This window comes from Caretta caretta, chromosome 1 (assembly GCF_965140235.1).
Source record: "Caretta caretta isolate rCarCar2 chromosome 1, rCarCar1.hap1, whole genome shotgun sequence".
NCBI classification, from domain to species: domain Eukaryota; kingdom Metazoa; phylum Chordata; order Testudines; family Cheloniidae; genus Caretta; species Caretta caretta.
Genome location: NC_134206.1, coordinates 288,852,607 through 288,867,557, shown reverse-complemented (window position 1 = coordinate 288,867,557; position 14,951 = coordinate 288,852,607). Strand labels below are relative to the sequence as shown.

The window sequence follows — 14,951 nt, the reverse complement described above, 5'->3', positions numbered from 1 at the left end:
GTAAATATGTACTTGTTAAAATAAATCCCCTTCCTGTTATCTCCCTCCTGCCTCTGCTTTGCCTGTCAATGGTATGTTGTTTACTTAGACCCCAACCCTGCAAACAGTTCAATCAGCACACAGTCAACCTGTGGAACTCCTTGCCTGAGGAGGTTGTGAAGGCTAGGAGTATAACAGAGTTTAAAAGAGAACTGGATAAATTCAGGGAGATTAAGTCCATTAATGGCTATTAAGGAATGGTGTCCCTAGCCTCTGTTTGTCAGAGGGTGGAGAAGGATGGCAGGAGAGAGATCACTTGATTACCTGTTAGGTTCACTCCCTCTGGGACACCTGGCATTGGTCACTGTCGGTAGACAGGATACTAGGCTGGATGGACCTTTAGTCTGATCGAGTATGGCTGTTCTTATACCAATGAACCAATGCCTAACCCCACCATCAATAGGATCTCCATATAGGGAATCCACTTTTTATAGGTGGCTGTTCACAGTCATTCTAAAAAGAAAAGGAGTACTTGTGGCACCTTAGAGACTAACCAATTTATTTGAGCATGAGCTTTCGTGAGCCACAGCTCACTTTGAGCTGTGGCTCACGAAAGCTCATGCTCAAATAAATTGGTTAGTCTCTAAGGTGCCACAAGTACTCCTTTTCTTTTTGCGAATACAGACTAACACGGCTGTTCCTCTGAAACCAGTCATTCTAAGGGATATATTGCATTTCCCACTGGTTTTTAAATAGCTGTCTCATGGAAGGCTGGATTTTTATTTTATTTTATTTTTTTTGAGTTAGGCTCTTTTTTTAGATTGCTCATTGTCCCAAATCTCATACAATGTGTTGTTGCCACTTACATTAATCCTATTAGCTTGTTGATACTATTCCCTTCTAGGCCACTCCCTGCCATAGAAAGATGCTTTGTGCTAGTTTAAGTGGTGCATTAGAGTGAAAACAACAAAGCACTGAATAAAACAGTCCTGGTAGCAAATAGTATCATCCTACTTTGTTTAAATCAGACAAACCACCCATCATAAATTTGAGATGACCTAATGAGCAGTCGACTCTCCATGGCAGGCGAGATCACTGGAAAAAAATATTTTCACAGTTGCTGATTAGTAGAACTTGCTGCTACAGTTGCAGACTTTACCACTCTCTGTTAGCAATAAAAAAATTGGGGGGAGAGTTGGAGAGGAAGAAATATATTCTATTTCCCCACTCCCTGATGTCTTCGCCAAAGCTATAATGAATTTCATCAGAAAAATCTTTTCCTGGGATTTTCTGCTGCAGCAGCATAAAAACAGTCGTTGGCCCTGTCTTGAGACAGCCATTTTAATAAATATATGCCCTGGTCACTCCACATCAGATGGAATAATTGTGTTTCCAAAAGGCATTTATATTTAACTTCTCGGTTTAAAAATAATTTCCTAACATGGGGGAATCTGGTATAGATGGTATAGATGTATCACCTCAGCTGCATGCTAGATGCTGGTGACCTCAACACAAATTCGAGGGATTAGTTTTATTTATTTAATCTTTCTTTGCCAGTTGGAGTCTTAATGGCAGATTCACAATTAGTTTGTTAACTCTGGGCTTGTGGTTGATTCAGCTGTTTCCAAGAGCCAGAATGAATCAGAATTGGGCAGGCAGGGACCGAATTAAAAACTGCTCCCAAATGTATGATGGGAAATCAATTAAAAAACAAGCACAGGAAGTTTGTGTACTGACCTAGGATAGTTCCAACTTCAAGAGTGTTTTTGAGACAGCTTGTGCTTAATTATATAATAATGCTCTAACCAGTAAGGCCCCAGTTGAACTGAGTGCCTTTTAAGAGTCAAGAACACATGACTAGTGTTTGTTAGAAAAACATTTTTTTAGGACTATGCAAGCCTTGTGTTTACAAAGCCATGGTACTTCAGGTTGTGGTTTTGTCAGATCTTACAAATTAAACAGGGTTGGATCTGGTCATGACTTGTACAGACGAGGAAAACATAAGAAGCTGTGTGTGCTGAAGATTCAGTAAGCAACACTCTTCCCTCTGAGGCCCTATCCCCTAAAAAAATATTCAAGTTACCTGAACCTAGACTGCACTAATTGAAAATCACAGCATGCATTTCTGCAAGAGGGCTGAATTCCTGTGCAAACAACTGCCCTATTGTGCTTCCCACAATGCCTTATGGAAGGCCATCATGTAATTGTGCTGCCAGCTAGCCTGAGCCAGACCCAAAGACCCTCATTCTTATTGGGATCCAGGTAGAACTAATTAATTCCTTATCAGCCTCTGGCTCATTCTGGCATTGAATAGAATGCCAGACAGTGCTGTGACAAAATTAAGGGCCTGAAGAAGCAGTATGAGGTTGCAGAGAGTGAGGGTATGTCTGTACAACAAGCCCTACTGCAGCCATAGGTGCCAACTCTGTGGGTGCTCCAGGGCTGGAGCACCCATGGGGGAAAATGGTGGGTGCTAACCACCCATTGGCAGCCCCCCATGAGTTCCCCTCTACCCCACCAGCACCTCCTTCTCAGTGGTGGGCCCTGCCAATCAGCGCCTCCCACTCCCTCCCTGCCCATTGCAATCAGCTGTTTTGCGGTGTGCAGGAGGCTGTAGGGGAGGTGGGAACGAGGATGTGGTGTGCTCAGGGGAGGGGGTGGAACAGGATGGGAAGAGCGGGGGTGGGAGGTGTGGCATTGAGGGAAGGGGTGGAGTAGGGTTGGGGCCTCGGGCAGAGTAGGGGCTCAAGCACCCCACACACAATGAAAAGTCGGCACCTATGACTGCAGCTATGCCACTGTAGCGTAGAATGCTTGCTACAGCGATGGAAGGGGTTTTTCTGTCGCTGTAGTTACTCCACCTCTTCAGAGGCAGCCGCTAGGTCAATGGAAGAATTATTCCATTGGCCTAGCAGTTTCTATACCAAGGCTTAGGTCAGCTTAACTATGTCTCTCAGTGAGCTCAAGTGACTTGCTAGGGCCATGTCCGTCTGAATTACAAATTTTGGTTGATGCAAACGTTTATATCACTTGGGTGCATGCATACTTGGCTGCTTGTGTTGGTGGTATGCATATTCATGTCAATGCCAAGTGTGGAGAGCTGCTAGGTGTGCTCATCAAGGTGGGAAATCAAGAAAAGGCATTTCAGAAGTGCACAGGAGGTATTAAAGGGGGAGGTGGCTTCTGGTCTCCAGGATCCCTTGGGCAGTGGAATTTACAATTGTGATCAAAACAGTCATGTCTCAGGGAACAGGGCATTGTGGAACACCTACTGGAGGAATGTTAGGGTCAACACACGTCCTATAGCATCTATACTTGTGCTGCACTGACCTCAATAGCTCGACTGTAGCTCTACACCATTTGGGGAGGTGATTTTACTGAGTTGCTGTAACAGGATGCTTACATAAACAAGTTTAAGTGTAGACATACGCACAAATAGGTGATGCACGGCAACGTACATCATCCTAACTTTGTAGCATAGACCAGACTTAGGTCAACTTTTATTTTAAGTGTAGACAAGGCTTAACTGGACCTCTGCAGTTCAAAGGCATTTCTGCCCCTTCTGAAATGAGCTCGATGGGATTCTTAGGCCCAAAGTATCCACCAAGCCTCCTGTGGACTTGCACAGCAGCCAAGTACAAGTTTGGGAGCCAGAATAGTAAGTTTGTCATCCCAGACCTGCTGTCAGAACCCCAGCTAATGGTAACAAAACGGAGAACATGGCAGGCAAGATATAGTCCAGTATTCCAGTTCTTTTGTAACTGTTACCATTTGTGCTTTCTGGACTAGGAAGAGGAGAGATCTTGGTTCAGATCACTGCCATGACTTTTATGAGAGCTAATAAGAACGGCCATACTGGGTCAGACTAAGGTCCATCTAGCCCAGTATCCTGTCTTCCAACAGCGGCCAATGCCCGGTGCCCCAGAGGGAATGAACAGAACAGGTAATCACCAAGTGATCCATTCCCTGTTGCCCATTCCCAGCCCCTGGCAAACAGAGGCTATGGATACCCTCCGTGTCCATCCTGGCTAATAGCCATTGATGGACCTATCCTCCTTGAATTTATCTAGTTCTTTTTTGAACCCTGTTATAGTCTTGGCCTTCACAACATCCTCTGGCAAAGAGTTCCACAGGTTGACTGTGCATTGTGTGAAGAAATATTTCCTTTTGTTTGCTTAAAACCTGCTGCCTATTAATTTCATTTGGTGACTCCTAGTTTGTGTGTTATGAGAAGGAGTAAATAACACTTCCCTATTTACTTTCTCCTCACCAGTCATGATTTTATAGACCATTATTATATCCCCCCTTAGTCGTCCCTTTTCCAAGCTGAAAAGTCCCAGTCTTATTAATCTCTGCTCACTGGCAGCCGTTCCGCAGTATTAAGGATCTACAACCTATCCTAAAGGATGACCCAACACTCTCACAAATCTTGGGAGACAGGCCAGTCCTTGCCTACAGACAGCCCCCCAACCTGAAGCAAATACTCACCAGCAACCACATACCAAACAACAGAACCACTAACCCAGGAACCTATTCTTGCAACAAAGGTTGTTGCCAACTGTGCCCACATCTATTCAGGGGACACCATCACAGGGCCTAATAACATCAGCCACACTATCAGAGGCTCGTTCACCTGCACATCCACCAATGTGATATATGCCATCATGTGCCAGCAATGCCCCTCTGCCATGTACATTGGTCAAACTGGACAGTCTCTACGTAAAAGAATAAATGGACACAAATCAGATGTCAAGAATTATAACATTCATAAACCAGTCAGAGAACACTTCAATCTCTCTGGTCACGCGATTACAGACATGAAAGTTGCTATATTACAACAAAAAAACTTCAAATCCAGACTCCAGCGAGAAACTGTTGAATTGGAATTCATTTGCAAATTGGATACAATTAACTTAGGCTTGAATAGAGACTGGGAGTGGCTAAGCCATTATGCAAGGTAACCTATTTCCCCTTGTTTTTTCCAAAACGCCCCCCCCCCCCCGACTTTCTTGCTAAACCCTGGATTTGTGCTGAAAATGGCCCACCTTGATTATCATACACATTGTAAGGAGAGGTTTCAGAGGAACAGCCGTGTTAGTCTGTATTCGCAAAAAGAAAAGGAGTACTTGTGGCACCTTAGAGACTAACCAATTTATTTGAGCATGAGCTTTCGTGAGCCACAGTGGTCACTTTAGATAAGCTATTACCAGCAGGAGAGTGGGTTTGTGTGTGTGTGTGTGGGGGGGGTGAGAAAACCCTGGATTTGTGCTGGAAATGGCCTAACTTGATTATCATACACATTGTAAGGAGAGTGATCACTTTAGATAAGCTATTACCAGCAGGAGAGTGGGGTGGGAGGAGGTATTTTTTCATGCTTTGTGTGTATATAAAAAGATCTTCTACACTTTCCGATGAATCCGATGAAGTGAGCTGTAGCTCACGAAAGCTTATGCTCAAATAAATTGGTTAGTCTCTAAGGTGCCACAAGTACTCCCTTTCTTTTTGCTAATCATTTTTGTTGCCCTTTTCTGAACCTTTTCCAATTACATCTTTTTTGAGATGGGGCAACCACGTCTGCATGCAGTATTCAAGTTGTGGGCATACCATGAATTTATATGGAGGCAATATGATAGGAATCAGCAACCTTTGAGAAGTGGCGTGCCAAGTCTTCATTAATTTAAGATTTCGCGTGCCAGTAATAAATTTTACATTTACAGTGCCCCTCCCCCCAGACAAAACCCCAGACTGGCAGTGGCCTCAGCAGTGTCGGCGGCCAGGACCCCGGCTGGCAGGGGCCGGTGGACGGAACCCCAGACAGGCAGCGGGCTGAACAGCTCAGCACGCTGCTGGTCTGGGGTTCCATCTGCCACCCGTGCTGCCAGTCGGGGTCCCGGCCGCTGGCCCCGCTCAGCCTGCTGCCGGCCTGGATGGATGGAACCCTGGGCCAGCAGCGGGCTGAGGGGGGCCGGTGGCTGGGACCCCAGCTGGCAGGGGCTGGTGGACAGAACCCCAGACCAGCAGTGCAGGCGGCAGACGGAACCCCAGATCGGCAGCGGACTGAGCTGCTCAACCCCCTGCCAGTCTGGGGTTCTATCTGCTGGCCCCTGCCAGCAGCTGGCCCCCGCTGGTGGGCAGGCAGTTGGTGAGAAGGGATTCAGCCAGCAACAGGACCCACCAGAACTGATGGGGAGAGAAGGCAGAAAATATGGGACAACTTGCCCATTTTAAAGAAGAAGTCAGGACACCTACAGGAGGGCTTAAATATGGGACTGTCCTGTTAAAAGCAGGAAGTCTGGTCACCCCCATACCCTTAACTGATACAACTACATCGGCAAAACTTTTAAGTGAAGGCCAGGCCTTAGTGGTACTAAAATGGTGCCTAAACTTTCTGGAATGTTTTATGCAGCAGGAGCTGACTCTAACTACAACAGCTGGAAAAGTTTCTACACTCCTTGAAAGTGGCATCCTTTGTCAGAAATAATTCCTTTGAGTCCTTTTTCTAGTGTAGCTGCAGCTTTAGAGCTCATTCATATGGTATAGCAACCTGGCTTTCCCATAGGGGAAGTGTCTGTTGTAGTACAGACCCATATTCCATAGAAGTATGGGGAAAACCTATTTCTAGCAAATGAAGCAATTATGAATCATGTCATTAGGCAGAGTGTAAATTTGTATTAGAATGGTTTCAATTATCCTGGTCCTTAATGAGCAACCACAGACATGTTAGCTATGGCTCCAATTGTGTCACTGGGCAGGGCTTCAAAGTGGTGGTGGCCTCCTTTTGTTTCTGGGCCATTGGAACAGTGAGAATATTTGCTGTCTTAAGGGCACAAGCTGCCATTCAACCTAAAAATATCACACTGTGGTTTTGTCTATGCTAGAAAAAATAGTCTTACAATAAAAACAGCCTTGTATTACAGCAACTGCCAACAATGGTGCAACTGCACCAGTGGTAGCAAGCAACAGTGTAAACATTGAAAGGAGGGGGAGAGAGAGAAGCACGCTCATTTGCTTTACCATCATGTCATAAAGAACTATTTATACCTGAGACTTAGTATTGATACAGCTGCACCACTGCAGATTTGAAAACAGCAGCAGATTTTTAAACTAGACCAATCTCCCACTGACTCACTATAAATTCTGCCTGAGAAAAGAAGATTTGTGCCCAAAAGCTAATAAAAATCATGGTCAGAAACTTTTCCCCTATTGATAGGTCTTCTGGAATGGCAGTTGTCAGCTGAAGAACACTCTCACACTTGTTCACAGCAAGACACTCGCTGGCTGAGGAGTGGAAAAAGATAGACATAACTGCTTTTTTTTTTTGAAGAGCGTGGGCTATATTAATCACAGTAAAACTTACTGGTGATTTAAACAGGCATGTCACTTATATACAGCCTGAGCAAAACCGTACCACAAGCACAGCTACAAAGCCTGATTCTTTAACATACATTTGTAAAGACTTAGCAAACGATATCTTTCTGTTTTGAATGTAATAGCTGTTGTGTTGTTGATGTAAAAGGTGTTCTCTGTCTGTGCTTTTGTTTTGCCTCAGTTCACTAGTTGCATTCTGTACAGGAATAAAACAGTGTTATTTAAATCATTTCCTAGTGCAGAGTAAAAACTTTCACTGCTGTTTTATGTTAAGTCCAACTGTAAAACTTCTAGCAATTCAGCTCTGCACACTTTAGTACTTTTTGTATACAATATGAGTATTGTTCTTGTAATGATCAGATTAGGTTCTGGCTACATTTGGTTAGGGAGGGATGGTCTGAGAGGATTCCTGCTCTGTCAGCTGTAGGCTAGGACATTCCGTCCTCATGAAAACAATCTTTCTGCCCTTTGAAATTCTGGAGATAATGGAATGTAAACACATCTCAAAAATTCTGACAATTGTTTAAATGCCACTCATTGTGTAACTTCTTGGACCTTGAGCTTTGTGTTTTAGAAGGATAACAGGACTGTCTTGAAAATCTAAGTACTTACACAAATAGTATTTTTTACAATTCACTGGAATTTTTTACAAGGTCCTGTTGAAAAACTGTATTTGTCCAGTGGACAAGCCCAGCCATTTGTAGGGCCCTGCCTGGATACAAATGTATATCCACGGATGCGGATATCCGTGGATATAAATCGGTATCCGTGGAACCACAGGGCTCTCCCGGGAACCGCAGTGGCAAAAGGAACAGAACGTGGGGCGGGGCCGCCACTCCCAAAAGCCAGCGTTCCGCGCCAGCAGCTCCTCCAGCACGGCTGTACCGCCCCCAGCCCCACCCACTGGGGCGGGCACCAGGCTCACCAGCAGCTGTCCCTGGTTGCGCTCTTGTGTTAAAGCGGCATGCACGCTCCCAGACAGGAGACACAGACAGCTATGTGGAAGGGACGGGGCAGGGCTGGGGATGGGGCTGCGGTGGTACAGCCGTGCCAGAGGAGCTGCCAGAGTGGGGCGCTGGCTCCTGGGAGCAGCAGCCCCATGTTCTGCTCCTTTCACCGCTGTGGTTCCGTGGATACTGATTGGCATCCGTGGATATAAGTTTGTATCTGTGCAGGCCTCTAGACATTTGTCTATCTCTTCTGCAGACAAGGGCATAGCTACATTGTAATGGCTAGAGCTGTGCCACTGTAGTGTCATAGCATTGATGCTTCGTACATCGACGGAAAAGGTTTTTCTGTCTCTGTAATTAATTCACCTCTCTGAGAGGTAGCTGGTAGCTAGGTTGATGGAAGAATTCTTCCGTTGACTTAGCTGTGTCTACAGTGGGCATTAGGTCAACCTAATTATATCAAACAGGGAGCAAAATTTTTCATAGTCCTGAGCAATATACCTAGCTCAATCTAATTTTTAGGTATAGACCAGGCCTACGTTAGTTCTTACCTTTATTCTCTTTCCACTCTCAAATAATTCAGGTCTGTTCTTTCCATTCCTAGATTTCAATTTAAAAAATCTGCAGGTTTCAGCAGAAAAATGGAAAATGTTAAAAACCAAATGCTTTGGTTTTAAAAAAAGATCTAATTTTGTGTTTTAAAAAAAAAGATTTTGAATGAAAAATTTTGACCAGCTCTACTGACTTATACAATTAACAGTATAATTAGTAAATACTATTGCTAGAAACAAATAATTCTATTACTAAAATTAATTTACATTTTATCTTTTTAATGTGAAGACCCTATACTTATTAGAATATTTGAATCAGGGACTAAAGGAGGGGAAAAAATGCACAGGGTAGCTTCCCCACCTCTCCTTGGACTGAGTAAACAGCTCTTTTCTGCACATTCCCCTCCTGTTTCAATCTACTTTAACCACTGATTTGCATACATTAGTAAAAATTAGTAATAAGTATGGCTATTATGGGGAAGTTTGGAAACCAAACTAGCAAGGAAGGGTATCTTCATCTAGTACCAAACTGAATAAAATGTACTTTAATCTGGCATTGAATTAGTTATGTGGATGATATGAAAGGCTCTCTGCTTTTATTCATCTGGATGAAATGCCAAAGGTCACAGTCAACTGTTCTACAAATAATATGTTAAAAGAAAAGGAGTACTTGTGGCACCTTAGAGACTAACCAATTTATTTGAGCATAAGCTTTCGTGAGCTACAGCTCACTTCATCGGATGCATACTGTGGAAAGTGTAGAAGATCTTTTTATACACACAAAGCATGAAAAACCACTCTCCTGCTGTGACTCTGAAACGAATAATATGTTGTAGCTGGATTTATTAGAAAACTTTAACATCAATAGTAGTAATTTCTACTAAAATAAATGTAATTGAATCTTATACTTCAGAGTTTAAGATAATTGACACAGAAGTCAGAAAGATTCCTTTTCTCCCAGCCCACCTCTGTGGCATTACACAACTGGCAGGGCGCATGGAGGAAGCAAGCAGCTATACAGGAAACACTGGATGGCCTAATATAATAGACAGGTTTCAGAGTAGCAGCCGTGTTAGTCTGTACTCGCAAAAAGAAAAGGAGTACTAGTGGCACTTTAGAGACTAACCGATTTATTTGAGCATAAGCATACGCTCAAATAAATTGGTTAGTCTCTAAGGTGCCACTAGTACTCCTTTTCTTTTTTTAAAATAATAGAGAATTTTATGTTCTTAAAAAGATAAGGTAAAATAAAGATTTGCAGGGAAAAACCAGGCTTACACAGTAGACTTGCTATTATTGATGAGCCCTAATTTTCTCCTCTGACTGCCCAGGACTCTTCACCTCTACACCCAGTAGGTTTTTAATGAAATACTAGTCGTTTTTACAGAGTTTTACTGAAAAAGTGGACTTTGTGAGACAAGAGGGAGAACATGAGCTGGAAAGGAAATGACTAGAAATACCTATCACTACATGCAACTTTTCCCTTTCCTGTGCCACTGTTTTTCACTTTACAGTGGAAACTGCTAAAATTGGTTCAAACAGTTGTTCAAGTAAGTGTTCTTCCTGACCTCAGGCCAGGCCGGGATTTTTGTCAGATGACCAGGGCCTCGATCCTGCGATATGTTCTTTATGGGTGTAGTCCTGCTGTTCGCAGAAATCCAGGCCTGTGTCACAGATGCATGGTTAAAACCTGATCTATAGAATAACTGGATGATGGCTGGGCCATGCCCCAGTTACAAACCAGTTCAACAAGCGGGGTCACTGTGGCTCATGCGCCACAGCGCTCCAGGCTGGGCCCCACGGGAGTGGAGCCAACAGCCGCGCCGTTTGGCACCCTGCTCCTGGTTTGCTGGCCGGTGTGGACGCCTGGCTTGGGCGTGGCGGCCAGGGAGACAACTGCCCCGCTGCGCGGCCAGGGAACGGGGCAGGGGGGCCGGGGCCGTGTGGACGGTGGAGAAATGCAGCTCCCGGGGTGCGTGAAAAGGGTCGGGTCAGGCCGGCAGCTCGGGGGAGGTGGTGGCGGGTCCCCTCGGCCGGTCTGTCAGTCTGGGCGGGCGGAGGCCGCGCCTTGGCGGGGGTTGGGGATAGGCCCGGGCTAAGCGGCGGCCCCTCCCCCCCCGGGCAGCTTTGCGTGCGACGCGCCGCGAGGCGCAGGCCCGAGACCCGGATGCAGCTCGGCCGGGCAGGCTCTGTTGGCCGCGAGGGGGCGCCGGGCCGGGGGCGCCGTGTCGCGGAGCGTCGGGGAAATGGCGGAGCTCGCAGCGGGCCTGGCCGCGGCCGCTCGTGGGGGGTAGCGGCACCTCCCCCTCCCCAGCGGCTGGCGGTGCGTGGGAACGGGGTGCTGGGCCTGGCTGGCGGAGGGAGGGGCTCGGGCGGGGTAGGCCGGGCGCCTCGCTTCGCCTCCTCCTGGTGGGCAGGCTCCGCAAGGCGGCCGCGCGGGGCCTGCCCGGGAACGAAGAACGGGCGGCCGCGGGGCTGGGGCGAGAGGCGGGGGCTGGGGCGAGGGGCTGGACCAAGGCGGCTGCCCCAGCCGTTGGGTGAGTCAGCAGCGGCGCGCGGCCGGCCCCCCGTGACTCAGCAGCGTCAGCCCCGGGTTATGCTCAGACATGCCGGGCCGCGGCCAGCGGAGGAGCTAAGCCCCGACTTGCCTTCGTCTGGCGACGCTATTTAAAGGCGGCCCGGCCCCGCCGCTTCATGCCAGTGCAGCGCTTCAGCTTCAGCTCAGCCGCGTGTGCGGCCGCCAGGAGCGCCCAGGTGAGGCCGGCTCGTGTCGCCGCTTGGCGTTATCCTTGCGGGGCATGGCTGCGCTCCTCCGTGCGGACTCCCCGCTTCGCCCGCTGCCGGGCAAGCTGCTAACACCGGCTGTCTTCATTTCAGGCAAATGTGCAACACCAAGATGTCAGCGGGGTCGGACGACCGCCTCGGCGCCTCTTCCATTCCCCACGCCGAGCAAGAGGCGCTGGTGAGTAGCCCTGGCCCCTGGCTCTCAGACACGGAGGTTTTCCTGCTGGCTGCGGGGCTTGGTGCCAATGGACCTGTTGGTAGACAGGTGTTGAGGGTGTGGATGCTGACTGCTCCTACATCAATGCTAGGAAATAGATGTTAATATTGGATTAAAGCCAGGGAAGTGAAGGTGGGTTCTCTTTAATCGCCCAGTTGTGGAGTAAATCAGCTTTCACGGTTGGAGTGAAGGATGATACAGCTACCTAAACTTCATGTTTCAGGGATTTTGTTGTATTTAAATGTGTTCTAAAAGAAATGTTTTTAACAGGTGTTTGATTTTAATGCCAAGTTTGAGCCCCAAACAGGTTACTAGGTCCGTTCAGAATATAAAACCCATAAAAATAGCATTTACAATGGAAATCTTGACAGAATCCAATTAGAGCGTTGGGAAAGGTGTATCTTCTAGCACTACATGGTGTTTGTATTGTTTCTGAGAGTCTGAATTTTACTGATTCCATTTAACTGTATGGTGACAGGTTTCAGATATTGTTTACCCATTGTTTCATGTTCTCTATGTATATAAATCTTCTCACTGTATTTTCCACTGAATGCATCCAATGAAGTGAGCTGTAGCTCACGACAGGTTATGCTTAAATAAATTTGTTAGTCTGTAAGGTGCCACAAGTACTACTTTTCTTTTTGTGAATACAGACTAAGACTGCTACTCTGAAAGCTGTGTTAATGTGTATCGGCAAAAATAACGAGGAGTCCTTGTCGCACCTCAGAGACTAACAAATTTATTTGGCCAAATACAAATAAACTTGAAGTGCCACAAGGACTCCTCTTTGTTTTCATTTAACTGTGGGTTTTCAATATGTCACAATACCATCTTGTGCTGCATCAGAACTTAAAAGCAAAACTTAAAAGCAAAATAGACCTTATAATGAAAAGCCATGGGGTATGGTGATTCATTAAGTGTGTCACGCTTCTGTCTGAGTACTGTACCAGAGCTGCAGCAATGGCGTTAGTCACTATCCTATGGTTTCTTTCACATCAGGTGTGACTTAAGTTATTTAAAAAGTTATGGCATGCTATTCCAAGTGAATTTACTTTGTTAGAAAAGTTAAGTAGTTACTAATAGTTTAAAAGGCTAGAAAGGTAGGAAAACATGAAAAAAGACAGATGTTCATGAAAGAATACCATGCAGCTTAGGATGGAAAAATACACTGATTTATTTAAAATCAAAATACCTTAAAAGTTGGAGGGTTTTGTCATGGAAATCAAGGGAGTGATTGTAAGGCCTTGATCTGCAATCCATCTACAATGCCTGGGTGGGCCCTTGTGTTTGTATAGAGTCAGCAGTGCTCCTTGTGGGCACAAGCTTCCTCCCACACCTATCCAGTTGCAGGATCAGATCTTAAATAATTAAGAGCTTAAGTAATACACTGGCAATTTACAACGCTGCAACTTTCTTTTTCCGGGGTGTGAAAAAACACCCTCCTGAGCGTAGCAAGTTTCAGCATTGAGAAGCTCCAGTATAGACAGTGCACCAGTGCTGGGAGCTACACCCCTCATGAGGTGGGGTGTGGTTTTTTTTTTTTTTTTTAAGAGCGTTGTGAGAGCTCTTTCCCAGCCCTCTGCTGCAAGTACATAAGTCATGTTAAAGCACTGCCAGTGTAGACTAGCTCTAAGTTCTGTCTGCTTATGGTACATTCTCTCTATTTCAGTGAGATGTTCATTCCCTTTATGAATCTGTCGTAAAATCATACGAATAGCTATAATGGGTCAGACCAATGGTCCGCCTAGCCCAGAATCCTGTCTTCTGACAATAGCTGATGCCGGATGCTTCAGAGGGAATGAATGATACAGGGCAATTAGAGTGATCCATCCGTCCCCTGTTGTCCAGTCCCAGCTTCTGGCAGTCAAAGTTTAGGGACACCTGCAGCATGGGGTTGCATCCCTGACCATCTTGGCTAATAGCCATTAATGAACTTATCTAATACTTTTTTGAACCCACTTATACATTGGGCTTTCTTAACATCTTCTGGCACTGAGTTCCACAGGTTGACTGTGCATTGTGTGAAGAAGTACATCCTTGTGTTTTGTTTTAAACCTGCTGCCTACTAATTTCATTGGGTGATCCCTAGTTTTGTTATGTGAAGGGGTAAATAATACTTCCTTATTCACTTTCTCCACACCATTCTGATTTTATAGTCCTCTGTCATATTCTCTTGAAGTCATCTCTTTTCTAAGATGAACAGTCTGTCTATTTAATCTCTCCTCATACGGAAGCTGTTTTATGCCGTCTTATTATTTACCCCTTTCCTAATGGTTCCCAACATACTGCTAGCTTTTTTGACTGCTGCTGCACTTTGAATGGATATTTTCAGAGAACTATCTGCAATGACTCCAAGATCTTTCTTGAGTGGTAACAACTAATTTAGACTCCATCATTTTGTATGTATGGTTGGAATTATTTTTTCTAGTGTGCATTACTTTGCATTTATCAATGTTATATTTATCACAAGCTAAATATGAGTCAATAGTGTAACACTATGGCAAAAAAAAGCAAACATTCTGGGATGTATTAGCCAGAAGTGTTGTAAGGAAGACACGAGAAGTAATTCTTCTGCTCTCCTCTGTGGCCTCAGCTGGAGTGTTATGTCTAGTTCTGGATTCCGCATTTCAGAAAAGATGTAGACAAATTGGAGAAAGTCTAGCGAAGAGCAGCAAAAATGATTAAAGGTCTAAAAAACATGACCTCTGAGTGTTTAGTCTGGAGCAGAGAAGACTGAGAAGGGGACATAAGTTTTCAAGTACATAAACGGTTGTTACAAGAGGGAAGGAGAAAAATTATTCTCTTTACTCTCTGAGGATAGAACAAGAAGCAGTGGGCTTAAATTGCAGCAAGGGTGGGTTAGGTTGGACATTAGGAAAAACTTTGTCAGGATAGTTAAGCATTGGAATAAAATTAGTAGGGAGGTTGTGCAATCTCCATCACTGGAGATCTCTAAGAGCAGGTTAGACAAACAACTATCGGGAATGGTCTAGATAATAATTATTCCTACCAGAAGTGCAGGGGACTAGACTAGAAGGCCTCTTGAGGTCCCTTCCAGTCCTACAATTCTGTGATTGGATTTCATCTGCCATTTTGTTGCCC

At 45.4% G+C, this 14,951-nt stretch overlaps 1 protein-coding gene across 5 annotated transcripts in view; it reads left to right on the top strand.

Annotated features, from left to right (window-relative positions):
* LOC125630218 (solute carrier family 35 member E3) overlaps window positions 1–14,951 on the top strand; it is a 78,944-nt gene that overhangs the window by 40,234 nt on the left and 23,759 nt on the right. For 2 of the 5 annotated variants that reach the window (XM_075124369.1, XM_075124368.1), the window contains one exon: window positions 11,726–11,810. In XM_075124369.1, the coding sequence (XP_074980470.1) occupies window positions 11,726–11,810 (85 nt within the window). Of the gene's footprint in view, window positions 1–10,798; window positions 10,821–11,019; window positions 11,172–11,360; window positions 11,603–11,725; window positions 11,811–14,951 lie in introns of those variants that run through there. The other 3 variants (XM_048835850.2, XM_048835851.2, XM_048835852.2) reach the window with 3 other exon arrangements.